A 26,946-nucleotide genomic window follows, 5' to 3' on the forward strand; every position below is an offset into this window, starting at 1 on the left:
TTGGTTCACGGCAAGGGGGTAGTGGTCTACTCTGCTGGCAACATGCTGCGCTTCCTGGTGTTTGCCTCGTTGGTCCTTCATGGTAAGTGGGGTATCTGGCCCAAGTCCTATAGGGAGGGGGATTTGAGCAGGAGGGTTGGAAAGCTATCCCTAAGCCCAGGCTTGCTGTCTATCCCAGGGTGGGGTGGGACACTCTGCCTGTGAGTCTAGCAAAAACCTTACTCTCCTGGAGCCCATGATAGGGAAGGTCAGGGCCACTCTCCATGCAGGCCCCTTTGGTTGGCAGGTCCCTGAGCCATGAAGCAGAGAGCAGCCTCTTCCGAGAGCCTGGGCTTCCCCACTACCCCCAATGACAGGAAGACATCCTCAGCAGGTGTCTGTCTGGGATGTGCACTGCTGTCCCCGCCCCGTGGAGAATCCAGCCAAAGCATTATGTGGTGGGCGGAAGAGGGAAGGGGAGGTCCCTTCAAGCCAAAGGATGACCCTGAGCAAGGCTGAGACTACAAGGAGCCTCTGGGGCCCCAGCCTGGTGATGTGAGCTAGGTCCTTCCTAGCATGCCTCAGACTATCCGTAAGAGTTGTGAGGACACTTCTGAGGCGGAAGTAGAAGGCTCTCAGACTCTCCTGCTTTCAAAAGAGGCTCAGAGAACTCGCAGCTGGGCCCCTCATTTGCTAGGGAGGAACTGTGAATTTACAGACAAAGCACAACTGCCATGCCCCACCCCTACCCTGAGCTGACCCCATGCTTAGTCATCACTCATTTTTCTTCTGCCCCACAAAGGACACAGCACCCAGGACATTCTGGAAACCAACGCCCGGGTAGTTGGAGGGAACGAGGCCCAGAAGAATTCTTGGCCCTCTCAGGTGGGGTTCCTTCACAGCCCCAGACTTCCAACAAAAGAGTTGCCTGTGCGCCGATATACAATATTATGTGTGTTTGTGTATTTGCTTATCAACAGGAAGCTCCCTGACTGCCTGGATTCTAGATTTTAAAGATGAATGGGACAAGGCTTAGGCAGTTTTTCTAAATACAAAAGGCTTGGAGGGGGGATTTAAACACCAACCGCACTCACTCTCCCAACCACATTTACACTCTCAGTGACACCACTTATGCTACAATAGCAAGACTACACAACTCAGACCCACACCTCAGACTCCACATACCTTGACACACATTCACATACACACACACACACAACTCCACACAGTGTGTGTCATGCATTCGCAAACACCCCGACCCCCAAGTAGAGCATGTTGCTTATCTGGTGATTTAAAGAGTTTCCACTTTCGTGACAGGGCAGCTAGGCTCTGATTTAAGCAATTCTAAATGTGTAAAACTGGCAAATTAACTGGTGAATAGACACACTGTGAGAGAAACCACTGCAATTAGAATCAAATTCAATTTACAAAAGTTTGAGCCCCGATTTTCAGGAATAGAGCTACTGTGTAACATGAGGTGCTGAAGGAGAAGACATGAACTGATAAAAATGACCATCCCAATGGTATTTTTAAGTTTTCCCTGAAGTGGGGGTACAGGGTATAACTTGATCCTTGGAGTGGGAGCTCTGGAGACCTAAGCTTCTGGGGCTCAGGCGACAGAGCAATTCCATGGCTACATTTCCTTCCCAAGAGGGAATGGAGGTAGAAGGACCTGGGTTCTTGGCCTTTGCAACAACCGAGAGTAGGGATGCCAAATATACCATGTATGTGTCTTTACCCCCCCATCATGTACGCAGCAAACATCACCAAACAATGGAGCACTCTTTATTGCAGTGCAGGCATCTACGCACCCCTTCTCACCACCACTCCAGGTAGCCACTACCAACCAATCAATAGCAATTGACAGGTCAAATGAAAGCTATTTGCCATGTCTAGCCTAGAAAGTTGGAGAATGTTTTGAGGGATGGCAGGAGGTTAAGGAGGTAACATGTAGTTTGGGACAAGGCCTTTTAAGAAACACCAACCTATCCCTCCTTTCTTCCCTGCCCATCTAGATTTCCCTCCAGTACCTGTCTGGAGGTAGCTGGTATCACACCTGTGGAGGGACCCTCATCCAACAGAAATGGGTGGTGACAGCTGCTCACTGCGTGGACAGGTGAGAAAAACAAAGACCAGCTTCTCTGAGCCCCTGGGAGAGCACAGTCTGGCCCTTCTGGAGGAATATGTATCTGGCCTCTCAGGATAAGACTTTAAGCGGGTGTTTGGGGGCCAGTGGGGAGGTAGTAGAATATAATGAAAAGTACAAATTTTGGCACCAGGCAAGCTTAGGTTGAAATCCCATTCTATCTTCTTCTAGCTATGTGACCTTAGGCAACTTACTTAGCTTCTCTAAGCCCTCATTCTCTTATCTCTAAAATGGGGTAATAATACCTACTTTATAGAGTTATTGTGAGGATTAATTAGGTAAATATTTAAATGCCTAGTCAATGCCTGGCTGGAAACCATTTTTTTATATTGGTCTTCAGCAATGGTTCTCAAATTTGAGCATGTATGGAATCACCTCAAGGGCACAGATGGTTGGGCCCCACCCAGCAGAGTTCCTGTTTTGGCCAGTCCAGGTTGAGTCCTGAGAATCTGCATTTCCAACAAGTTTCCAGGTTATGCTGATATTGCTGGTCCAGGGACCATGCGTTAAGACTGGTCTAGAAGCTTATACTTCCCTCAAAACCCCCTGTGGGCTGAGATCCATTGTTTCATTTATACTCACCACACCTCTCCCAGGTTATGAGATATTTAGTCTATGATGTTTAGCTCAATAAATTGGGAAAATGGAGTTTATGGTAGATCTTGTCACTTCCACAAGTTAGTAAATTAGAGAATGAAAGAGCTTGTTACTTCCTCATCCTCCAGGGCCTTTCATCCCTCCTCTGCCTGGGCCACATAAGATGGGTTCTTGTCCTAAAGATAAGATATAAGATGGCTTCCCAACTTTTCTCTAAGGGGGAAAGAGAAGGTGTGAGCCCGCTGACTCACTCAGGGCTTCCATCTCTCACTCCAGCCAACTGACCTTCCATGTGGTGGTTGGAGACCACAACCTGAGCCAGAATGATGGCACCGAGCAGTACGTGAGTGTGCAGAAGATCGTGGTGCATCCAAGCTGGAACAGCGATAACATGGCTACTGGGTAGGAGTAAGGCTGGGCTGGCCTTGGGCTGGGAGGTGGAGGGCTGACTAGCTGGCAATGGAATCTTGGCTTATTTCATATTCATCCAAGAGAACTTTTTTTTTTTTGGTGAGAAACATTAGCCCTGAGCTAACATCTGTTGCCAATCCTCCTCTTTTTGCTGAGGAAGATTGGCCCTGGGCTAACATCCGTTCCCATCTTCCTCTGCTTTATATGGGACGCCACCACAGCATGGCTTGACAACCAGTGCGTCAGTCCGTGTCTGGGATCAGAATCTGCGAACCCCAGGCTGCCCAAGTGGAGCATGCGAACTTAACCACTACGCCACCAGACCAGCCCCCAACCGGGAGAACATAGAGAATTTAGATTTTGGAGGGCTTGAGAATTTTTGAAGATCTTTGGGATTGGCTTGATCTAGGCTGCTTTGAACGATTAGATCACTGAAGCTCCTCTGCAGAGTTTAATGTTTCCATTTTTATTGTTATTTATGATTCATTTTGTAGGATAGACTCCATCCGCAAAAGGAAATTTCTTAAAATGAATCTCACATGAGAAAACTACAAGACTGAGCTGTAAATTTTTGGAAAGGACATAGTTAAAATGATGGTCAATTCTGTAGAGTGCAGGAGCGGGAATATTTCTGCAGAGCTGTCAGAACCATGCAGCATTTTACATCTTTCTCTTTGAGAACTCTTCTCTGCTGCCAAGATCATACCACTCAGCTCCTTTCTGATTCCCCATTCCTAACTGAAAGATGTAAGCTCCACTCCCCTGGGTTGCAGATATCTGAGCTAGACTGCAACACAAGGCCTCACCAGCAGGTGCTGCTGTTAAACATGTCGTGTCCTACAATACAAACAGTAATTCCTCAAGTTTGAGGCTTAGCAAGTCAGCCCCCTCCTTCTTCAAAGTCATTGCTTTCCAATTCCATGGGGACGCAAAGGCTTAGAGAGGGCCTGCCGTATGCTGACCTGAAGGAAGGCCTGGTCCCGTGAGTGAGCAGTCTCCTTTCCTCCTGCAAGTATGACATCGCCCTGCTGCGTCTGGCCCAGAGCGTCACCCTCAACAGCTACGTCCAGCTGGGTGTTCTGCCACAGGCGGGAACCATCGTGCCTAACGACACTTCCTGCTACATCACAGGCTGGGGCAGGACCAAGAGTAAGTTACCTACACTGGCACCATCCACCACATGGATCTTGAATAGGTAGCTGAGCTTCTGGGGCACATTTTTCTGTGGTCCTAGGTGTTCACAGCCAGAGACCAGAAACCAAAGGAACCAGAGATAAAATAACTGACACAAGAAATCAAGCTAAGAACGGGCTATGGCAGGGCCGGCCTCTGGCATAATGGTTAAGTGGGCACGCTCTGCTTCAGCGGGCCAGGGTTCGCGGGTTTGGATCCCGGGCGCAGACCGATGCACTGCTTGTCAAGCCATGCTGTGGTGGTGTCTCATATAAAGTAGAGGAAGATGGGCATGGATGTTAGCCCAGGGCCAATCTTCCTCAGCAAAAAGAGGAGGATTGGCATCAGATGTTAGCTCAGGGCTAATCTTCCTCACAAAAAAAAAAGAGAGAGAGAGAGAGAAAAAAAATTTTTTTAAAAAAGGGCTGTGGTGTAGTCAAGTCAGAGATTCATAGTCTCTTATAAATAAAAAAAACTTACCTAGGGTATTTTTTACTAGCCTCTCATTTTATACGTGAGGAAATTGAAACCCAAAGAAATTAAAGACCTTGTGCAAGATCACATGACTAGTTAGCTGAGGCCAGAACCCAGGTATCCCGGCTCCCACTTTGGTGGTCATTACGCCATCATGCTGTGGGTTGGAGTGAGTGAACGAGGAGTAGTTATAAGTCCAGAGAAGTGAGGGCAGAGGAGGCCGTAGGAGACCTGTTCTGATCATCTTGGGAAGATGTCTGGTAGGGAATGTCTTTCAGATGAGGTGGAAAGGTGAGAGGGCTATGAGCAGAGATAGTTAAAAGGGCAGAGACATTAGGCCTGACACAGAAGTCTGTCAGCCATCAGGCAGTATTTGAGCTCCAGAGGAGAGGCAAGGCCTTGCTGTGAGCAGCCAGTCTACTGGGAGAACCTGGAGCTGAGAGAGCGAGATGCTTGTAATTCAGCTCTGCTCTCAGTTCACTTAATGTCGTTGTGGTTCAATTTCCTGATCTATAACAGGGAAGGGTTGTTGTAAGGATCCAAAGAAATGATTCATGTGCAAAGGCTTTGAAAAGTCAAAAGAGCCAGATAAAGGAAAGCTGCACTAAGCTCTTAAGAAATGGAAACAAGTCCTCGTTCTGCTTCATGGGGTTTACAGTGTAAGGAGGAAGCAGGACAGACAGAGAAGTTATCAACAAATAAGATCATTCCAGTTACTTAACTATAGTATCTATGAGTTAAAAAAAAAAAAAAAAGCAGGAGTAGGATTGGTGGTTTGGAGCCTGGGAACAGTAATCAAGGATGACTCCCTGAAGGAAGGGGCCCGTAGCTTCCATATAAAGAGAGGAAAGAGGAGGATCTGTAATATGCAATGGGCAGAGAGGAGGAGCTTGAGTTCAGCTTTCATCAGAGTTTGGGAAAGTTTGGCAGGGTGTGGAAGAGTTTTCCCCTGGACAGCATCTGGGGCTGACCTCCAATGCCGTGTGTCCTGTTCAGCTCATGGGCAGCTGGCCCAGACCCTGCAGGAGGCTTACCTGCCCACCTCCAGGTGGACTATTCCACCTGCTCCAGTGCCTCCTTCTGGGGCTCCACTGTGAAGAACACCATGGTGTGTGCTGGAGGAGACGGAGTTCGCTCTGGATGCCAGGTGAATACAGGCAGGAAGTGTCAGAAGTCCCACCCCAAGTCCCTCCCCTCCCTGCTGCCCACCCTCCACCTTTTCCTCACTCCTTATTCCACACCTACTCCCGCCTCCACGTACAGACTCAACTTTCCACTCTGGTGTCTGAATGAGAATGATTCTGTGCTAGTAACTCTATACTCGCAGAATCTCAAAGTTGAAAGGAATCTTGAAATTCATCTTACCTAATGCCCTCACCTCAAAAGCTTGTATGTGGCCCAACGTTTGTGTGTTGGTGCATGTGTGTGTTCTTTAGGAGTTGTTTGTGACCTAGAGTTTTATGGCTGCAGTGGGGCTGGGCCTGGGTGGTGGTTGTAATTGTGTGTAAGGTAGCTCCCCTCCCATCAACCCCAACGTTTCTTTTTTTTTTTTTTTAATTGGATTGATCCTTTTTATTTATTTATTTTTTTTGAGGAAGATTGGCCCTGAGCTAACATCTGTTGCCAATCTTCCTCTTTTTTTTTTTTTTCTTTTTTCTCTCAAAAGCCCCCAGTACATAGTTGCATATCCTAGTTGTAGGTCCTTCTAGTTCTTCTACGTGGGATGCCACCTCAGCGTGGCTTGATGAGCTGTGAGTATGTCCGTGCCCAGGATCCGAACCGGCAAACCCCAGGCCACCGAAGCGGAGCGCATGAGCTTAACCGCTGTGCCACCGGGCCGGCCCAACCCTAACTTTTCTTGTGGCTCCTCCACCACCACACCTTCCCCCAGCAGTAGTCGCAGCAGTATGTATGGGTGAATATGGTAGAGGAAAGTGCACCAAATAGTTTTATAATAGTTTATCTATATAATGAATAGAATCTTCTTCTATTTAGACAAGATCAATCAGCAGTACACCATCTTAGAGATTTCTTAATGCAGGTCAATAAATGTTCTTGATTATCTACTAAATGCCAGGTACTATGCTAAGTGCTAGGGATACAAAGATGAATCAAACAGTGTCTAGTGGAGAAATGCAAGGAGCAGACATATGATAGAACATCATAATACAATGAGGTTAAGTGTCACAATAAAGATATGCAGAGGGTGATGTGGGAGCCCAAAAGATAGGTGCTCACCGCTACCTGCTGGGGTCAGAAAAGACTTGCCTTCCCCAAGAAAGTGGAGTCTGTAATGAGTCCTGAAGGTTGAATAGGAGAAAGGCAGGCAAAAAGAGGACAAGACATTCAGAGAGAGGGAACAGCAGGAATAAAGGCATGGCCCAAGAAACATCTAGAACGCATAGAGAATTATACGGTGTTCCCTACAGCTCGAGCAGAGGTCGGAGCCTTCAAGCCTCCAAATTGAGCATGCTGCCTGTTTTTGTATGGCTCACGAACTAAGAATGGTTTTTACATTTTTATTTTTTTTAATTTATTTTTTGTGTGTGTGAGGAAGATCAGCCCTGAGCTAACATCCATGCCAATCCTCTTCTTTTTGCTGAGGAAGACTGGCCCTGAGCTAACATCCGTGCCCATCTTCCTCCACTTTATATGGGACGCCGCCACAGCATGGCCTGACAAGCAGTGTGTTGGTGTGCGCCCGGGATCTAAACCCTGGCCGCCAGCAGCCGAGCTCGTGCACTTAACCGCTACACCACTGGGCCGGCCCCGGTTTTTACATTTTTAAATGGTTGTGAAAAATCAAAATAATAATAACATAAAAAATATAAAATTTCAATGTTCATAAAAAAACATTTTATTAGAATATAGCCATGCTTGTTCATTTATGTATTGTTTATGGCTGCTTCCACAGAGTTGAGTATTGTGACAGAGACTGTATGGCCTGCAAAGCCTAAGATATTTACTATTTGGGCCTTTACAGAAAAACGATTGCTGACTAGGGAGTGTCAGGAGATGACACTAGGGACAAGTAGGAGCCACATGACTTAGGGCTTCAAATGCCATTCTTGGGGACATGAACTTTAACTCTTAGGGACTGGAAAAGATTGAAGAGTTTTAAGCAGGAGAACAGCATAATCAGATTTACCTTTTGGAAGCCCTCTCTGATGACAAGGTAAGCATGTTTTTGAAGAGGGCAAGATTGGCAGGGAGATGTGTTAGGAGACTGCTGCAATTATCTAGGCAAGAAACTTGAGGGCCTAAATGAGGGCAGTGGAGAGGAGGGAAGAAGGAGGAGGATCTGGAATGACTTCCAGGCATTTGGTTTAAGTGATTTTGGGGAGGGGTTTGCTGACTCGCATGAGACAAGATTTATAAGATTTGAGAGGGAAGGTGATGAGTTTGTTTCCAGACAAGTTGAGTCTGAGATCCCACTGGGACATCTGGGTATAGTTAACCAGTAAGAAATTCGATATAAGAAAGTGGAGCCTGGGAGAGAGAGCTGGGCTAGAGATACCCTTAAGAGCAAAAATGATCCCCTCCTCTACCTCCCCCCACCCCCCCATGGAAAAGTGGTAGAATGAGAGAAGAGCAGAGAGTTGGGAGAGGAACTGTGATAACTGAAATACTTGAGTGCTTCAGTGATAGGTGGAGGATGAAGAACCCATAAAGACCTAAGAGGGATTAGAGATAAGAGAAAAAGGTAGTAATAAGGGTCTTATAAAATCAGGAAGTACTGATAGGTCATCACATAGCATAATGTGTAGCCAAGAGCCGCGGTAGATAACTGAAAGTGGCTACTTTGGTGGTCAGTAGGTCACTGGTAGCTATGGCAAGAACGGTTTCAGTGGAGTGGTGAGGGCAGAAGCTTGACTGAAGAGTAAGAAATGAAGAGGCAATAAGAAACATAGCAAAGAATGTAGACTACTCTTCAAAGAATCTTGTATGAAAGAGAAGAACAGAAAAAGTCTGGTAGCTTTAAGGAGGATGACAAGTCATGGAGGGGGTGGATCTCTTAAGAAGGAAAAAAATTGCATGTGTTAATAAGTAGAGAGGAAAGGATCCTGTAGAGTCAGAAAGAGGGAATAATGGATGGCGCAAGATCCCAGAGGAGAAGGAAGAGATGGAAGCAAGAGCACAGGTGGAGTTTGCTTTGAACAGGAAGAGGAAAACTAAAATGTACGTGGTCATGAAAGAATGTGCAGTCTGGGTAGCTGGAAGTTGGCAGGTGTTCTGCATTATTGCTTCTATTTACTCATGAACTAGGAGCCAGATTGAATGCTGAAAATGAAGGAGCAAGGGTTGTATGGATCTGGATTAATTAAGGTGAATAAGAGAAGGATTGGCCTCCAAGATGTTACTGATAGGCTGAGGTTGGAGATCACACAATGACCACGTGGATATATGATTCACTCTCTTTTACTCAAAGACGCAGCTGTAGGGACTAGATTAATCCAGGGCTGGGTATTCCTGCATTATTGGAGTAAAAGGACAGGCTTGCAGGGGCTGGCATTGTGGCACAGCGGTTAAGTTCACGTGCTCTGCTTCAGCAGCCTGGGGTTTGCAGGTTCGGATCCCAGGCGGGGACATATGCACCACTTATCAAGCCATGCTGCGGTAGGCATCCCACATATAAAGTAGAGGAAGATGGGCATGGAGCCCCAGGAAGATTGGCGACACATGTTGGCTCAGGGCTAATCTTCCTCACCAAAAAAAAAAAAAAAAAAAGGACAGGATTGATTGCAGATCAACTGCAAGGTTCCAAGCTAGACAGAGGAGGAAAGGAAGTCAGCAGGATGCTAGTTTGTTGTTGGTGCCATCGAGTTGATTCTGACTCCTAGCAACCCTGTGTACAGCAGAGCGGAACCCTGCCTGGCCTTTTTGCACCATCCTCTTCTCTTCCTGCAGTATATCAGACAATGCTCTGCTGCTACTCATGGCCAAATTTTTTGGAAGCGAGTGGCCCAGTCCTTCTTCCTAGTTTGTCTTAGTCTGGAATCTTAACCTGTCCACCATGGGTGAGCTTGCTGGTATTTGAAATACTGGTGGTATAGCTTTCAGCATCACAGCAACCCGCAGCCACCACAATATGATAACCGACAGACGGGTGATGTGATTCCATGACGAGAAACGAACCTGGGCCATGGCATTGAGAGGGCTGAATCTTAACCACTAGACCACCAGGGCTGGCTAGGAGGCTGGTAGGCTGGCTGAAATAGAATCAAAGGAGGATTAAAGGGTTTTTTGTGAGCCCTTAGAATCATAGAAGTAAGGTGACCAACTCATCTCAGTTTGCCCAGGACTTTCTAAGTGTTGAAACTTACAAGTTCTGTATCCCAGGAACCCTACATGCAAGTGGGGGCAAAAAAAGAGAGACACAGGGCCAGCCCCGTGGCTTAGCGGTTAAGTGCGCGCACTGCGCTACTGGCGGCCCGGGTTCGGATCCCGGGCGCGCACCGACACACCACTTCTCCGGCCATGCTGAGGCCACGTCCCACATACAGCAACTAGAAGAATGTGCAACTATGACATACAACTATCTACTGAGGCTTTGGGGGAAAAAAAAGGAGGAGGATTGGCAATGTTAGCTCAGAGCTGGTCTTCCTCAGCAAAAAGAGGAGAATTAGCACAGATGTTAGCTCAGGGCTGATCTTCCTCACAAAAAAAAAAAAAAGAGAGAGAGAGAGACACATGCATAAGGTAACCTCTTCCATGTCCTCACCAGCAGTTTCACTTATAACCTCTTAAGGTTTAAGCTTTCTTTCTTTTTTTTTCAGAAGCTGCTGTTTTTTTTTAAATTTTATTTGTTTATTTTTTTATTGAGGTAACATTGGTTTATAACATTATATAAATTCCAGGTGTACATCATTATATTTTGATTTCTGTGTAGACTACCTCATGTTCACCACCCAAAGACTAATTACCATCCATCACCATACATGTGTGCCCTGTCACCTCTTTTGCCCTCCTCCCTCCCTCTTTCCCCTCTGGTAACCACCAATTTAATCTCTGTATCTATGTGTTTGTTTGTTGTTGTTGTTTTTATCTTCTACTTATGAGTGAAATCATACAGTATTTGACTTTCTCCCTCTGACTTATTTCACTTAGCATAATACCCTCAAGGTCCATCCATGTGGTCGCAAATGCCAAGATTTCATCTTTTTTATGGCTGAGTAGTATTCCATTGTGTGTGTGTATATATATATATATATATACATACACCACATCTTCTTTATCCATTCATCCTTTGATGGGCACTTATGATACCGGCTCAACACAACGTTGACATAAGGGAAGCCATATTGTAGAGAAGAAACCCTACTGTAATTTTGAATGACCTCTGACTAATTAACCCAGCTGGACATGCACCCTCCAGGAGACCTAACTGCTCTGTAGATTTTATGATCCCTGCTTGTGCATGTACCTTCTAGCTGTGATAAGACAATAACTTTGTTCTTTTGAGTCCCTTAGGAATGTGATATCTCCAGATGGAGAGTCTATCTGGTGTGGCCACTCTCAGTCTGTAACACCAGAGGGTCAACATTCCTAACCTCTTCACCTGTAACCCAGTGGCCTATATAACTGCTTCAAGATTCTGTGCCCCCCTTGAGATGGTTCTTTCAGACATTAGCTGGCCATCTTCCCACTTGCTAGCAAGCTGTAGTAAACTGCCCTTTCTCTGCCACCATCTTGCCTCTTGACAATTGGCTTTTGTCTCATGACAAAGTCTTAGCTATTGTGAATAATGCTGCAATGAACATAGGGGTTCATATATCTTTACGCATTTGTGTTTTCGCATTCTTTGGGTAGCTGGATCCATGGTAGTTCTATTCTTAATTTTTTGAGGACTCTCCATACTATTTTCCATAGTGGCTGCACCAGTTTACATTCCCACTAGCAGTGTATGTGAGTTCCCTTTTCTCCACATCCTCTCCAACACTTGTTATTTCTTGTCTTGTTAATTATAGCCATTCTGACTGGCATAAGGTGTTATCTCATTATAGTTTTGACTTGCATTTCCCTAATAATTAGTGATGCTGAATATCTGTTCATGTGCCTGTTGGCTATCTGTATATCTTCTTTGGAAAAATGTCTGTTCAGATCTTTTGCCCATTTTTTAATTGGGTTGTTTGTTTCTTTGTTGTTGTGATGTATGAGTTCTTTATATATTTTGGATATTAACCCCTTATCAGATATATGGTTTGCAAATATCTTCTCCCAATTGTTAGGTTGTCTTTTCATTTTGTTGATGGTTTCCATTGTGGTGCAGAAGCTTTTTAGTTTGATATAGTCCCATTTGTTTATTTTTCCTATTTTTTCCCTTGCCTGGTCAGACACGGTATTTGAAAATATGCTGCTAAGACTAATGTTGAAGATTGTACTATGTTTTCTTCTAGAAGTTTTATGGTTTCGTCTTACATTCAAGTCTTTAGTCCATTTTTGAGTTCCTTTTCTGAGTTAATTCACTTCCCTCTGCTCTCTCTCAGGGCCTTGAACTCTGAAAAACTAGAGTACTTTTCTTCCATCTGCCACTTCGAGCATACAATTCTCTGAGGCAGTTGCATCTCCCAAATAGGGATTCTTCTGGGTATTCAGACTTCTGAGTCCCCAACCCTCCTCCTCAGAGTGGATTCAGCCCTCCCCTCACTTCAACCTACCCACTCCCACTTCATTCTTTCCCAGCTCTTCCTTCTGACCTAAAATCCTCAGCCACACCCTCCATCTCTCCAGAGCCTTTGTTTCTTTTCAGGTCAATTAGCATAAGACAATAGTACTATATACAATTCAATTACTTTCCATTCCTCTAGCCCAGAAATACTCTCAAATCCCTATTAGAATTTGGGTGCAGGAGATTTAGGTTGTTTTGTTTGTTTTGTTTTGAGTACAATAATCTAAAGAAAACATCTTTTCCTAAACAGTAGTTGGGGTGGGGTTCCTTTTTAAAAGCATTATCCCCAATTTGAACTTTTGGTTTCCTTCCCTAGTTCTTCTTTTTTAAGTTTTAATTTTTGTTGAAGCTATATGTATTAAATTGCTTAAGGTGGCAAATAAAACTATGAGGCTAATAATGGAGAAGAAGAGTCATTGCGTTCCTTCCCTCCCTCAAGTTCTCCCTCCGGAGGAGGGACCACTTTCAACTCTTTTCAGCTGCTTCTTTTGGTGTCTACCTCCATACCTCTCTAAAAAGATACAATTACATTGCTGCTTAATTTTTCAGTTCAAGTATTATGGAAAATGTGGATCTTTCTTCCTTTTACACATATATACCTGTCCCCCAAGCATGAACTTTTCTGATCCCCACCTGAACCTCCCAAAATAATTTTGGTTAGATTAACGTTTAGTGTTCATTATGATTATGTAAAATGCTATTCACAACCAAATCATGTTGTATTCTAGGATTACTTTTCATTTCCTGCATAACTTTGTTTTCCCCGGAGTTAATAATTGTCTTTTTTATTTGCATAATATACACTCAACTTATCACTAATGCAGCTCCACACTTTCCACTAATTTGTAAGTGACCTATTTTATCTTCTCTTGACTCTAGTGTTCTGGGACTTGGTATGGGTCTATTTGCATTCATCATAAGGGACACTTAATGGGTTTTTTCTTTCTGGAAATTCCAGACTTCAGAAAATCTTCATTTGTTGATGATTTCCTCCCCTCCATTTTTATTTTTTCTTTCTAGAATTTCTGTTATTCACATATTTACATCCTAAACTGGTCCTCTTATTTTCTCTGTATTTTGTTTGTTTTACTTTATCTTCCAACCCTTCCAATCTTTTATTTCTACTATCATATTCATAATTTTCAAAGGCTCTTTTTTGTTTTCTGAAGGTTCGTTTTAATAGGAGGCTGTTCTTGTGTCACGGATACAATATTAATGGTAGTTTTGTTGCTTGTTTTCTTCTCCCTGCATAATCTTGGCTGCCTTTGTTTTTTGTTTATTTCTTTGTCTCTGTTTTATCTTTGTTTTTATACTAGAGGCTGTCTTCAGATGTTTGGTAATCCTTGACCATTTGCTCTTATTTCAGAGTGGGATGATAAAAAGCTAATTGGTAGCTCTGAGCCTTAGGTGGGGTTCATCTATAGTGAACTGCTTCGTCAGGTAATCTGGCTAGGCCATTTCATTGGGGAACCTCCAGTGTCAGTATCTTTAGGTCTCCCCTCTTGTGCTGGTCAGATTCTCCAGAGAAATATCTTTCAATTTTATATCTGGAATTACAGAACTGACAATCTGGGAGCTGAGTAAGGAGAAGAGTGTCAAGGTCATATTCTATAAACCCAGGTTTCTCTGATTCTAAGCCTGAGCATGTAACCACTACCCAATACATCACTTTCTCTCCTCTTCAATCCAGTTTAGTTTAACATGTTAACCACCTACCTTGTGTCTAAATGCTAAGTCTAATTAGACCTATTGGTCTAAACGCTGGGGATAAAGAAATCATTAGAACACCTTACTTGGGGCTGGCCGGCTGGTGCAGTGCCATGCTCCTCTTTGGTGGCCCTGGGTTCGTGGGTTCAGATCCCGGGCACACACCGATGCACGGTTTGTCAAGCCATGCGGTGGCGGCGTCCCATATAAAGTAGAGGAAGATGGGCATGGATGTTAGCCCAGGGTGAATCTTCCTCAGCAAAAAAGAGGAGGATTGGCATCGGATGTTAGCTCAGGGCTGATCTTCCTCACAAAAAAAAAAAAAAAAAAGAACACCCTACTTATCCCACCCCAGGTTCAATTTAGTCAATAAAAGCTATTGAGCTTAAGATGTTCAAAGTTCTATGCTAGCATTGTGGAGAGGAAAAATATCAGTAAGACATAGTTCCTGTCTCAAGAAGCTCACAGATACGTGTGGGAGGTAGAAACAAATTATGAAACCAAAGTACAAAGCAGAACGTGACATAAGTGCTGCAAAAGAAAGAAGTACTTGCGGTTGTTTAGAAAGGAAGAGGCGATTTATCTTGACTGTGGGCATGTGAACGAAGTGGGGATTTGAAGAGGAGCTTTAAAACTGTACGAGATTTGACAGAGATGGGGGTGGGCCGGGTATAGGCAAAATCAAAGGCCCAAAGATCAAAAGATCTGGAGTTTTAGGACTCTGCTTCTCTTCCCTGCAGGGTGATTCTGGGGGCCCCCTCCATTGCTTGCTGAATGGCCAGTATGCTGTCCATGGAGTGACCAGCTTTGTGTCCAGCCTGGGCTGTAATGTTGCCAAGAAGCCCACAGTCTTCACCCGAATCTCTGCTTACATCTCTTGGATAAATAATGTGGGTCCTCTCAAATGATAGGTTGAAACAGGGTCATGGAGACCCATGCACTGGCTGGGCTGGGGAACAAATTTGGGCAGGTGAAGCCATCATCTTCCTCACCACATTCACGTTTACTTCTAGTGCACTTTCCCTCAATGATGCTGCCATCCTGAGTTCCCCTCACATACCCACTAAGCAGGCTTCACCATAGTGTTGACTGCTTGGAGTAACATGGTGGCAACAGCAGATGTGAACCAAGTACATATCAGTGCTGTCATAAGTCAAAGCGAAGGGAAAATCGGCTTCAGAAAGGCCTGCACACTCCTGGGCAAGGGAAGAGGCACTAACATTCTTTTCCACAAGCTCTTTCTAAGGGCATTATGAGAACTTGCTCTACCCTTTGGAAAAAGATTTTACCACCTTAGAAAATGCTTGAGGGTTTGGTGAGACTCTACCTACACTGACCTAGAGATAGAGCCTCACAATCTTCCCACCTGTGCCCTCCAGCCTTCAAATACATTCTAGAGTCCTGTGGCATGAACCCTGACTCACAATCATTTCAAGGTCTGTCCTTGCCACTAAGTCCTGGGTAGGTGTCTATAACACTGAATTTTCCTGACACACCTGAGGCCTACTATCTGCTCCCCACCTTCTCAACTCCCCATAAACCCAGTACTGGGCCATACTCAAACTGGCAGCCCTGAAGAAAAAAGAAAGGAGGTGGGCAGAAGTAACTGTGGCTATACCTGTCTTTTCCTTCAGGTCATTGCCAACAACTGAACATTTTCCTGAGTCTGATGGCCTTCTCAAGATGATTCTTAAATCCACAGCAGGACTTGAGGCCATCAAGGAAAAAACGTTCTAAGAGACTATTGAGCCACATACAGAAAAGTAAATTAAACTACATTATCATCCTGTGTCTTTTTATTTGTAATTAAGCCCTCTAAAGGAAATGCAGTTATAGGACCCAAATTGGATTTCACCACATTTCTGGGCTGGTTCTTCCATTTGCTGCCACATCTACCAATTCACAAACTAAGCCAACTGGGAGTGGTTTTACATTACCCATTTTGTATTATTTTAGGATCTACCTATCCATTAATCTGCTCATCTGCCCCTCCTTCCATGCATATTGGCTATATTCAAAAGCACAGAGTGCTTTAAAATGTTCCTGAGCGACTAAATGTGCCCCAACTCTCCCAGGTAGACTGTGGGATCATCCTTCTTTTGTTTTCCCCTTCAGTACCTAGAACTGTTGCTCACCCCAAGGTTCTGGGTGATGGCAACTACTAGGATACATGAGAGATAGGAGTATAGGATTAGGTGGTAGGTCACATGCTAGCAGACAAAGAAAGTGACAAATTAGAAAGGAGACTAGGGAGGAAAGAATAGAAAAAAGGAGAAAAGAAGATACTGAACAAAGAAAGGAAAAGGTTGAGGGGAAGAGGCAGAACAAAAAGGGAGAGGAGACAACAACATGGGGCCTCAAATTAAGTGTGAGTCAGTACTTCAAGGCTGGAACTAAAATAGGCAACTGGATCCAGAGTTCTCTAAACCACAGAGAACTGGGAAGCTGCTAATTCTGCCCTATCCTGACCAGGACTCAGTCTGTTATAGTGGCCTACGACAGAGTGAAGAGGGAACTGAAAGGAGAATGCTGAGAAGACAAGAAGCAGCTTTTCACGGCAATCACTGAGGACCAGACTAGAGGGACCAGGGTATTTAACATTACACCAGGAGAAACTGGATAAGACCTGTCCTGGAATTTGCACGCTGCTATGTCATCAGAGGCCTCTAGAACAGTGTGTACACTAAAAGAAGCTAGGCTGGAATCAGGATGCCTGTATACGCATCTCAGTTTCACCAGTGAGGAACTGGGTAACCTTGGGCAAGTCACCAGCCCTTTCTGTGACTCAGTTTCTCTACCTAGTTAACTTCTAAAGATTCTTCCTGCTCTAATACTACATGATTTGGTGACCATCAATTTTAGTTCCCAAGAAATTGGCACTGAAGAGAGTTTTTTAGGAGGCAGTGGCTGGGCTGCATTGTTGTGGACTCCTGAGAGTGACACAGGTAATTGGCCTCCTTCTGCTAGTGACATACCAATTATCATCGCCACCTTCTCTCAGTGTTCCCACAGTACCACCGTCTCTAGGCTTCTCCCCACTTCTCCCCATATTATCAAATTCTTCCATTTCTTCACTCTGCCCCATCTAGACCATCCTCACAGCTAACATTTAGAATAAGCCCCAATGACCTACTACCTGAAAATTTTGTATCCATCACTATAAATGAATTAAGCCCATAACATTGTAATCAACCTATCTCCACTTCCAGATTTTAAGCATCTCGAGGTCAGGGAATGCATTTTTTTTTAAATTTATCTTTGGCTTCCCATCACCCAACAATGCCTGTCACACAGTTGACCCTGAGTTAACACAGTACATCTGTTTTGGGGAAATGAACTGGAAAACAATAGCAGACAAGGGTCTCCATTTTGTCCCAGGCCTCCAGCTTCCCTCTCCACTCCTTAGGAAGTGTATTTTGAGCCTCTTCCCTGCCTTACTCCTACGTAAATGGTTCCCCTAAACCTAGTGTCCTAATTTCCAGCTATCCTCTCAAACAGGTCAAGGAGTAATTTCCATTTGGAGAACTATCTAGAGAAGCAACAGTTGTAATCTCAGCAGTCCCATCCCAACTTTCACCATCTGTGTCCGTCTTCATATTCTGCCTCCATCTAGTAGTACACAGTACTAGTTTATCCAGCTAGAAAAATTTGCTCCCCATCCCGAGCACAGGCTTCCATACTCGCCTCTTCAGTCTCTGCTCAGTAAGATCCTCTCTTTTCCTAAGGACCCCCATTTCTACCTCTACCTCAGTTGTTCCTCCCTTCCAAATCCAGCTCTGGAGTCCCCTCTCTGCACTCTGTCCCTACCAGTTCTAGGCTTAGAGCCAACCTCTCTGGTAGAGGCTTTCCATCTTTAAAAACCGCACCCTGGAATAGGAAATATACGTTACTTAACAACGCAGTCATACAGGGGTTGACCAATATATACCCACATAAAGGGAAACACGTTTCCTGATACAATAAATACTCTTGCTGAGTGGAAATCACAATACTTTATACCCCATTGTTTCAGTTATTTTCCAGTTCTGATCCTTATAGCTAATGGGCTTTTGGGAACCAACGAGTCTTGGCCGGTATTTGAAAACTCTTTTCAGTGTGGCTGTTGTTGCTACACCTCAAGGCCGGAGAGCTTTGAAGTGGGTCTTGAGCGAGCGCCTCCGGAGGGCAGGCCCAGGTTGCCAGCCCTCAGACCACCTCCTCTGAGCAGGCCGGCCGCTAGCCAGAGCTCCACAGTCCCGCTGGCCCATGCTCTGGGCCACCCTGCGAGCTGGACTGTGACCGGCCATCGTGAGGCCTCAGGGGACACCGCTGGCTGGGCTCCGAGTGGCCTCGCAGAGGGTCTCCGGGTGGCCGCCGTGGGGCCGCGCTCGCTGCACTGGGCTTCGGAGTGGCCTCAGGTCGGCCTCGGGGTGGTCTCGGGGCGGCCTCGGGGTGATCCTGAGGCGGCCCCAGGGCAGGGCGTGCCGGGCCGAGCAGGGCCAGAAGTGAGAGGCCCGCCTGCCGCCCCGCCGCCGCCGGATGCGAGGCATGCCGGGAAGCGCACTTCCTCCTCGGGGGCCTCCAGAAAACCACAGGGCGCTGGCCCCGGCAGGCCGCCCCCGGGGAGCCGGCAGGATGGCTGAGGGCAAGGCGGGCGGCGCCGCCGGCCTCTTCGCCAAGCAGGTGCAGAAGAAGTTCAGCAGGGCCCAGGAGAAGGTAGGCGGCCAGGCTTCCCGGCCGAAGGAGCTGAGGCCCGAGGCCGGACGCGGAGAGAGGGGCGCGCAGGGTATTCGGGGGCCCAGAGCCGCGGGCTGAAGAGAAGGGGCTCCGGGCACCCCCGGGAAACGGGAGCGGGGAGCGGGTTTCATTAACGCGGGCAGATTTGAGAGAAACGGAGAACATCACCCGATCTTGGGCAAGAGTAGGGGAAACTGAGGACAAGTCTCCCTCAGGAACATTAACGCTCAGGCTGACCCAGAAAAGGGGAAAGAAAGGAACTAACGTTGGCGACTGCCGTGTAGCAGTTTTTGTCCCAGCAATCCAGCGAGAATGGTATTTCACAGATGATGAAATTGAAGGTTCCAGGAGGGTAACTTCCCCCAAGTCATAGGACAGTAATGAGCAACTGGGCTGCCAGTGCTACCGCCGGTTAGCTTGGACTGGGAGGCGGCCAGGACTAGAGTCATTCTGCTTAATTCTCTCTGTACCTAACCCTGCCAGGCCTCTGGGTGCTGTTTAAGCTGATGTAAGCAGTAGCCCATATCTGGTTCCCGTATCTTCCCTTTGGCGGTGCAGCGTCCCCCGCCCAGGGTGAGTGAAGGAGCAGCTCTCCCTAGATTGTGTCTTTGGTTCGCTGGAGGTGGCCCTACTCCAGCACTAGCATTTAGGTAGGCTGTCCATCTGTAACTTGCATGTAGATTGTGTATGAGATTGTGTGGACACTTCTCTACGCATTTTAATGGCATTCTTGTTTCTACCTGTCCAGAGTATTTTCTTTGCTTCTAACCTGAACCTCTGCTCTCCACCTATCAACACTGTGGTAGATGAGATGGTATGGAAAGATGAATATAACAGAAGAAAAAGCAGCTGGGGTGGGGAGGCAGATAAGAAGGACCTGAGATAGAATTTTGGTTTTCTAAAGGTTCGTGGTCTTAGAAGCATTTGGATGAACACCACATGCTTAAGAATTGAAGTATTTGTATCATCATCTAAAAGCGAAGCACTGGCTTGGGTCCTGGGAAGGATTAAAGGCAACCACCTCTCCCAAGTGGGATTATCAGCAGAGAATTGATGGATTGTAGATGTAGTCCCTATCTTTAAGAGGCTCACAATGGAAAGGAGAGGGAAAAATATATATATACTTTTTCTGCCTTTGTCTGAGGAAGCTGGGGTCATGTGAAAGGGCAGAGGAAAAGGGAAAGATTTTATGTGGCTAGACTTTGTTATTTCATCTTCCCTAACTTCACCTTGATCATGGTTTCAGCCTCTCCAAAGACTGTCTAGTGACGAATCTGATAGATAGAGATGAGAGCCTATGGGAAGGTCTAGTTAGAAGTGGTGTGGAGGAACAGGACGTACTAGAGAAGAGGAGAAGGCTAGCTGTACCATGGGTTGGAAAAACAAAAAGAAAACCCAAAAGACAAAAAACTCACGGATAATAGTTATCTTTAAAAGACACAGGCGCCAGCCCGGTGGCTAGTGGTTAAGTGCGCGCGCTCCGCTACTGGCGACCTGGGTACGGATCCCGGGCGCGCACCGATGCACCGCTTGTCAGGCCATGCTGCGGCCACATCCCATATAAAGTGGAGGAAGATGGGCACGGATGTTAGCTCAGGGCAGATCTTCCTCACAAAATAAATAAATTAATTAATTAAATTTAAAAAAGACACAGCAATTGATTTTATCTCACTCTTTCTCCTTCTATCCTCTTCTAGCCTGTCATCAACACTATGCCCTTGCTTTGGGGTTTCTCTCCTTTTCTAAACAAGGACTCCGAAGCCTTAGATAAATAATGTCCCTGCTCTGGGCTTCAGATTCTGCATCTGTAAAATGACAGAGTTGATATTCAGTGATATGGAAACTCAGTGTGGTAAGGACACCAAAGTGAGAAGGGGCGAGGGCTGCTTCTTCTTCTTCTTCTTTTTTTTTTTTTTGTGAGGAAGATTAGCCCTGAGCGAACATCCAATGCCAATCCTCCTCTTTTTGTTGAGGAAGATTAGCCCTGGGCTAACATCTGTGCCCGTCTTCCTCCCCTTTATATGGGACGCCACCACGGCATGACTTGACAAGTGGTGCGTTCGTCTGTGCCCGGGATCCGAACCTGTGAACCCCATGCCACCAAAGCGGAGTGTGCAAACTTAACCGCTACACCACCGGGCTGGCCCCTGGGAGAGGGCTTCTTGAACCTCAGAGTCAGACACTTCGCAAAGGGACAACCAGCCGCCCAAGTACACCCTGTTCTTCCTGGTCTGAACCCTGAGAAGGCAGAGAGAGGAGCAAGCTCAAATCTGCCCCGGGGAACTCCCAGGTTGATGCAGGAAATAAGAAGATACTCTGAAACCAGACTTAAACACAAGGACAGGCAGATGTTGAACTTGGCACAGTACAGCTGGCACCCTAGTGGTAGTGGGTGCTGCCTGGATAGAGTGGGGATGGCCTGGGATGTGGGGAGGAGCTCAGCTCAGCCTGCCAGAGTCCTTGCGTCTTGGGAGATTGTTGAAGGCAAGATAAAGAGGAAGAAAGTTACAGTCAAAAGAAGAGACTCCCTGGGACACTGTAATTTTTCTGTATGCGATTGGCTGTAATCTTCTGAGTAAAAGGTAATAACTAACATGTCAAATATCAAGTGCGTACAATGGATGAGGCACAAGAATATAAGAAAGGCATGATCTCTCCCTTTATGGAGCCAACATTCTAGTGATATGATCTCACTTCATCTTTTCAACTCTTTAAGCATATTATTGGTATCCCAATTTTAGAAATGAGGAAACAAGGCTCAAAAGAGATTGGCAAGCAGCAGAACTATCACTGAAACCCAGGTGTCCTGCCTTTGGATCCCAACCTCAGGCTGCTGCCTTGAGAAGGTTCCTGATAAACCACTCTGACATCTGTGCTGCCCCACTTCCTGCTGTGCCTGCCCACTTCCTGCTGATCTTCTCTTAGGAGCAAAGCTAAGAGTGGAAACACCTTTTGCTCAGGCCACCTCCTCTGAAAAGTTAGGAGTAAGGTCTGGTGACTGTTAAACACAATGGAGATGAAGCATTCTTCTTGTTTTATTTTCCAGTTCCCACCCAGACTTAACATGAGACCGAATTCAAGCTGGCTTTATTGTGTTTTTACAGTATGACACATCTTCACATTTCAAACCAGTGCTCTCACCATCTGTTTGTGATTTCTCTGTGGCAAACCTCTCAGATCTCTCCTGAGAAAGGGCTTTGTTTACGACTCCTTTATTCGTCTTTTCCTCTGTTGACTTGTACTTAACTTGTATCCGAAAGGGTTCAATCAACAGTATTTACAGGAAAACTCCTTTGTCCAGGATACTGGGCTGGACCCAGGAGGGAATTTAGAGATGAGTAAGAGCCATTATTGCCTGCCAGAAGCTTACAGTCTAGTAAAAAAAAAAAAAAAAAAAAGTAAAATAAGTGATCTGAGAGATCTGCATGTCTGTGGGAATTCAGAGGACAGAAAGATTGAGGAGAATTGAGGGAGGTTTTATAGTGGAGGCTGAATTTGAGATAGGAATTATGGCTGATTAGTAGTTCCTCAGGTATGTGGTAGGAGAGCCTTGCAGCTGAGGAACACCAGCATGAGCAAGGCATGGAGTCTGGAAATCCTTTTAGGCAGAATAGTGAGAAATGCGGCTGAGCTGGAGTACCAGGAGTGGTATGAGAAAAGGCTGGAAAGCATATTAGGGCCATATTAAGGAGAGCCTACTTTAGCATATATCCTGAGAATAAGGATTTCTTACACAACTACAATATTGTTTTTGTACCTAAGAAAAATTTTTTAATCAAAATTCTGTAATATCTAAGTACCCCCATTGAGAGAATAAACTAAAATATAATAAATGATTATGGGGAAGGGTCATGGTGAGGAACTATAGCCACCAAACATGTCTGCACTGATTTTTGTTTGTTTGTTTGTTTTGAGAAAGATTGGCAACAGATGTTAGTGTAGGGCCAATCTTCCTCTTTTTCTTTTTTCCCCCCAAAGCCCCAGGACGTAGTTGTGTATCACAGTTGTAGAGTTGTAGCTCTTCTATGTGGGATGCCTCCTCAGCGTGGCTTGATGAGCAGTGAGTAGGTCCGCGCCCGGGATCCGAACCGGTGAACCCTGGGCCGCTGAAGCAGAACGCGTGAACTTAACTGCCATGCCACTGCACTGGCCCCTGATTTTTTTTTTCAAAGCTTTATCCTCCCACTTCAATCTACACAAAGCCTAAAAGAATGGTCAGTGAACACTGGAATAGTCTTTTTTTTTTTTTAACTTTATTTATTTATTTTTCCCCCCAAAACCCCAGTAGATAGTTGTATGTCATAGTTGCACATTCTTCTAGTTGCTGTATGTGGGACTCGGCCTCAGCATGGCCGGAGAAGCCGTGCGTCGGTGCGTGCCCGGGATCCGAACCCGGGCCGCCAGCAGCGGAGCGCGAGCACTTAACCGCTAAGCCACGGGGCTGGCCCAACACTGGAATAGTCTTAACCAATTTCACCAAGTGTTAACATTTTGCCACATTTACTTTCTCTCTTGTCTCTGCTCTTTCTCTCTGAATATCTGTATTCTAACTTCTCAGCTGCTAGCCCAGGCAAATTGGGGCAGAATTCTCACTGCAGGACTTTAGGGATTGGCATTATGTGGACTTTCATTAGTAAGTGATCCAAAGGTAGAATTTATTAATTATTTCAAGAAACATCTGTGGAGCATCTCTTCCCTCAAGGAGCTCGAGTTGAGGAAGAACATCTACCACAAAGTATTAAGTGCCCTGTCAAGTGGCCCTGTTGCTTATGGCAACAAATGACTTTGGGCCTGGGGCACTGGGTTATGTTTCCAGGGTGATAATATTCTTTTCGGCTTCAGAATTGAATGTGGGAGTGTTTCCTCAGCACACACACTCCCACAGCCTTCAGAGGTTTTTGGCTTGAGCCTCTTGGGGACTGGGGATATTGGTCGGCCCTGGGGTGTGCCACATCAACTCTAGACTGAGTTGATTCCTCTATCCTTTCAGCCCCCTCCACCTAAGAAGAACCAAGCCCTGGGGCAAAGGAAGGGAGGGGTAGCAGGAAGGAAGTGAGAGCTGCACTTAACCACTAACCAAGGTGGTTTTGTAACTCTCTGGTAGAGGACAGTGTTTTCTTGGTGGGAGAGGGTGGAGCCGGGGAAGATGGCTCACTCTGCACAACCAGGGCCGGGTGTTAAGTGAGGTGGAGTTAGAGATGCAGACAAACACATATGGCTAAACCGAAAAGGAAACAAACACAGGTATTTATAGAGAAGGGAGTGGAACCAGACGTAATGATAGTGGATTTGTATTGAGTACTCATCTCAGGGCAGCACTGTGAAAACAATTTACATGTATCATTTCTTTTTTCTTTCTTTTTTTTTTTTTGTGAGGAAGATCAGCCCTGAGCTAACATCCATGCCAATCCTCCTCTTTTTGCTGAGGAAGACCGGCTCTGAGCTAACATCTATTGCCAGTCCTCCTCCTTTTTCTCCCCAAAGCTCCAGTAGATAGGTGTATGTCATAGTTGCACATCCTTCTAGTTGCCGTATGTGGGACGCCGCCTCAGCACGGCTGGATGAGCGGTGCATTGGTGTGTGCCCGGGATCCGAACCCGGTATCTGCCAGTAGCGGAGCGCGCGCACTTAACCACTAAGCCATGGGGCCGGCCCCTACATGTATCATTTCGTTCTTCCAACAACTCCAGGAGATACTATTGTCTTAATGGGGGAAAGGGAGTTCTGTAAACTGAGGCTTAAGAGTTTAAGCAATCTGTCCAAAGGCTTATAGCTAGTAAGTGGAAAGGGCAAGATGAGGGCATACATTTGTCTGACTTCAAGCCCTTGATCTTAACCACTATAAAGACAGCTTCAGAAGTGAGAGACACTAACCCCAGGGTTAAGAATGGAGACACTTGGGTCAGAGTCTCTACACAGAACTTTTCACACTCCCAAAACCTGGGCACTCTTGCATGTCATTCAAAGCTCTTCACAATGAGACTCCAATCTCTGTTTCTAGCTTCCTTACCCACCGCTCCCCATAACACACCCTAAACCAGCCATGCTGAACCATCTCATGAAGCTGCCATGAATTCGCATAATCCCATGATTTTGCTGATGTTGTCTTTGCCTGGAATCCTCTTTCCACCTTCACCCTTTATACTCTATTCCAGTCCAGCAAAATATTTTTTTTTTTTTTGGTAAGGAAGCTCAGCCCTGTGCTAACATCTGCCAATCCTCTTTTTTTGCTGAGGAAGACTGGCCCTGGGCTAGCATCCGTGCCCATCTTCCTCCACTTTATATGGGACACTGCCACAGCATGGCCTGACAAGCGGTGTGTTGGTGCGCGCCTGGCATCCGAACCAGTGAACCCCTGGCTGCCGCAGCGGAGCTCACACACTTAACCGCTTGTGCCACCAGGCCGGCCCTTAGCAAAATCTTTTTTTTTTTTTTTTTGTGAGGAAGATCAGCCCTGAGCTAATATCCATGTTAATCCTCCTCTTTTTGCTGAGGAAGACCGGCTCTGAGCTAACATCTATTGCCAATCCTCCTCCTTTTTTTTTTCCCCCAAAGCCCCAGTAGATAGTTGTATGTCATAGTTGCACCTCCTTCTAGTTGCTGTATGTGGGACGCGGCCCTCAGCATGGCCGGAGAAGTGGTGTGTCGGTGCGCGCCCGGGATCCAAACCTGGGCCACCAGTAGCGGAGCGCGCGCACTTAACAGCTAAGCCATGGGGCCGGCCCAAATCTAGCAAAATCTTAATTCAAGGCCCAGCCCATTGCTCCCTCCTGTATCAGTCTCACTCTCCTTCCTGTTATAAGTATTAAGTACCTATTTGCTGGAAACTGAGAAATCTAGATGGGTAAGGAAAATACCCACTCCTCAAGGAGCTCACAGTTTAGAAGGAGACATAGGTAGATAAACACAAATAAGAGAAAGTAATAGAAGTGTACACAAGGTACAGAAGTTGCAAGTGCCTGGGAGGGAGTGATTAACTTGATTAATGGGATGAAGTAGATGTGATTAAGTGTCACAAAGGATATAGACTATTAATAGAGTTTTTTTAGATAATTGCCTGACAGGCAAGGTGGGGAAGAGCATTCCAGAAAGAAGCAACAGCATGTATAACAAGCAACAGTATGGCTTATTCAGGAAACTAAAAAAGTGTTAGGGAAGGAGACCTGCAGGAAGGAGGAATAATGAGAGCTGAGGCTTAGTGAAGGGTCAGATCATTGAGACCTGCGTGCATGCTAGAGTTTGAACTATACCTTATAGATCATAATGGGCGTTTAATAAAAATTCATTGAGCAGATGAATGGAGAGCCATTAGACGGTTTTAAGCTGTAGCATGATGGGCCTATTGTAGCAGGCCAGGTGAGAAACAGTGAAGGCCTGGACAAAAGCTATGGCAGTGAGACTAGAAAGCATGGGATGGTTTCCAGAGATGGACATGGTGAGGGATTTGATGAAGGAGGTGAGAGAGAAGTAGTTGAGGGCAACTCCTGAGGTTCTAACTTGGGCCTGGGGGATGGTGGTACCTCCTTCCAAAATGGGGGTTACAAGTAGAAGAGTCAGGACAGGTACTGTATCTTTTTCATTTCCATGTCCTTTGCATTAGCACTGAGACCAGTATGATGGTTGGCTCTCAGGTTCCCAGGGGAGAGGAGATAAACAGGGATAGCATTCATTTCTAGCTGAGTTTTTTTTTTTTCTTCCTATGAGGAAGATCAGCCCTGAGCTAACATCCGTGCTAATCCTCCTCTTTTTTCGCTGAGGAAGACCGGCTCTGAGCTAACATCTATTGCCAATCCTCCTCCTTTTTTTTTTCCCCCCAAAGCCCCAGTAGATATTTGTACATCATAGTTGCACATCCTTCTAGTTGCTGTATGTGGGACGCGGCCTCAGCATGGCCGGAGAAGCGGTGCATCGGTTCACACCCGGGATCCGAATCCCGGCCGCCAGTAGCGGAGCACGCGCCTTTAACCGCTAAGCCACAGGGCCAGCCCTCTAGCTGAGTTTTAAATGCGTTGTATCAGGGCTTCTCAAATTTTCCACAAGGGCCCTTGTAAGAGAAGAGTCTTCTGCCAGTCTC

General features: G+C 45.9%; 2 protein-coding genes across 3 annotated transcripts in view; both read left to right on the forward strand.

Moving 5' to 3' along the window:
• Window positions 1–16,259, forward strand: CELA1 (chymotrypsin like elastase 1). Its single transcript, XM_058558246.1, is given in 10 exon segments — window positions 1–82; window positions 782–864; window positions 1,995–2,095; window positions 2,999–3,124; window position 3,582; window positions 4,147–4,282; window positions 5,777–5,823; window positions 5,826–5,927; window positions 14,897–15,046; window positions 15,791–16,259. Coding segments are annotated over 10 exon segments (804 nt in total). The 5' UTR covers window positions 1–42; the 3' UTR covers window positions 15,809–16,259.
• Window positions 16,260–18,716: 2,457 nt separating this feature from the next.
• The window catches only part of BIN2 (bridging integrator 2), a 31,747-nt gene continuing 23,517 nt past the window's right edge, over window positions 18,717–26,946 (forward strand). For both annotated transcript variants that reach the window (XM_058558242.1, XM_058558243.1), the window contains exon 1: window positions 18,717–18,851. In XM_058558242.1, coding sequence (XP_058414225.1) covers window positions 18,771–18,851 — 81 coding nt within the window. In that variant the 5' untranslated portion in view covers window positions 18,717–18,770. The remainder of the gene's footprint in view (window positions 18,852–26,946) is intronic.

The sequence above is a fragment of the Diceros bicornis genome, chromosome 17 (genome assembly GCF_020826845.1).
Source record: "Diceros bicornis minor isolate mBicDic1 chromosome 17, mDicBic1.mat.cur, whole genome shotgun sequence".
NCBI lineage: Eukaryota > Metazoa > Chordata > Mammalia > Perissodactyla > Rhinocerotidae > Diceros > Diceros bicornis.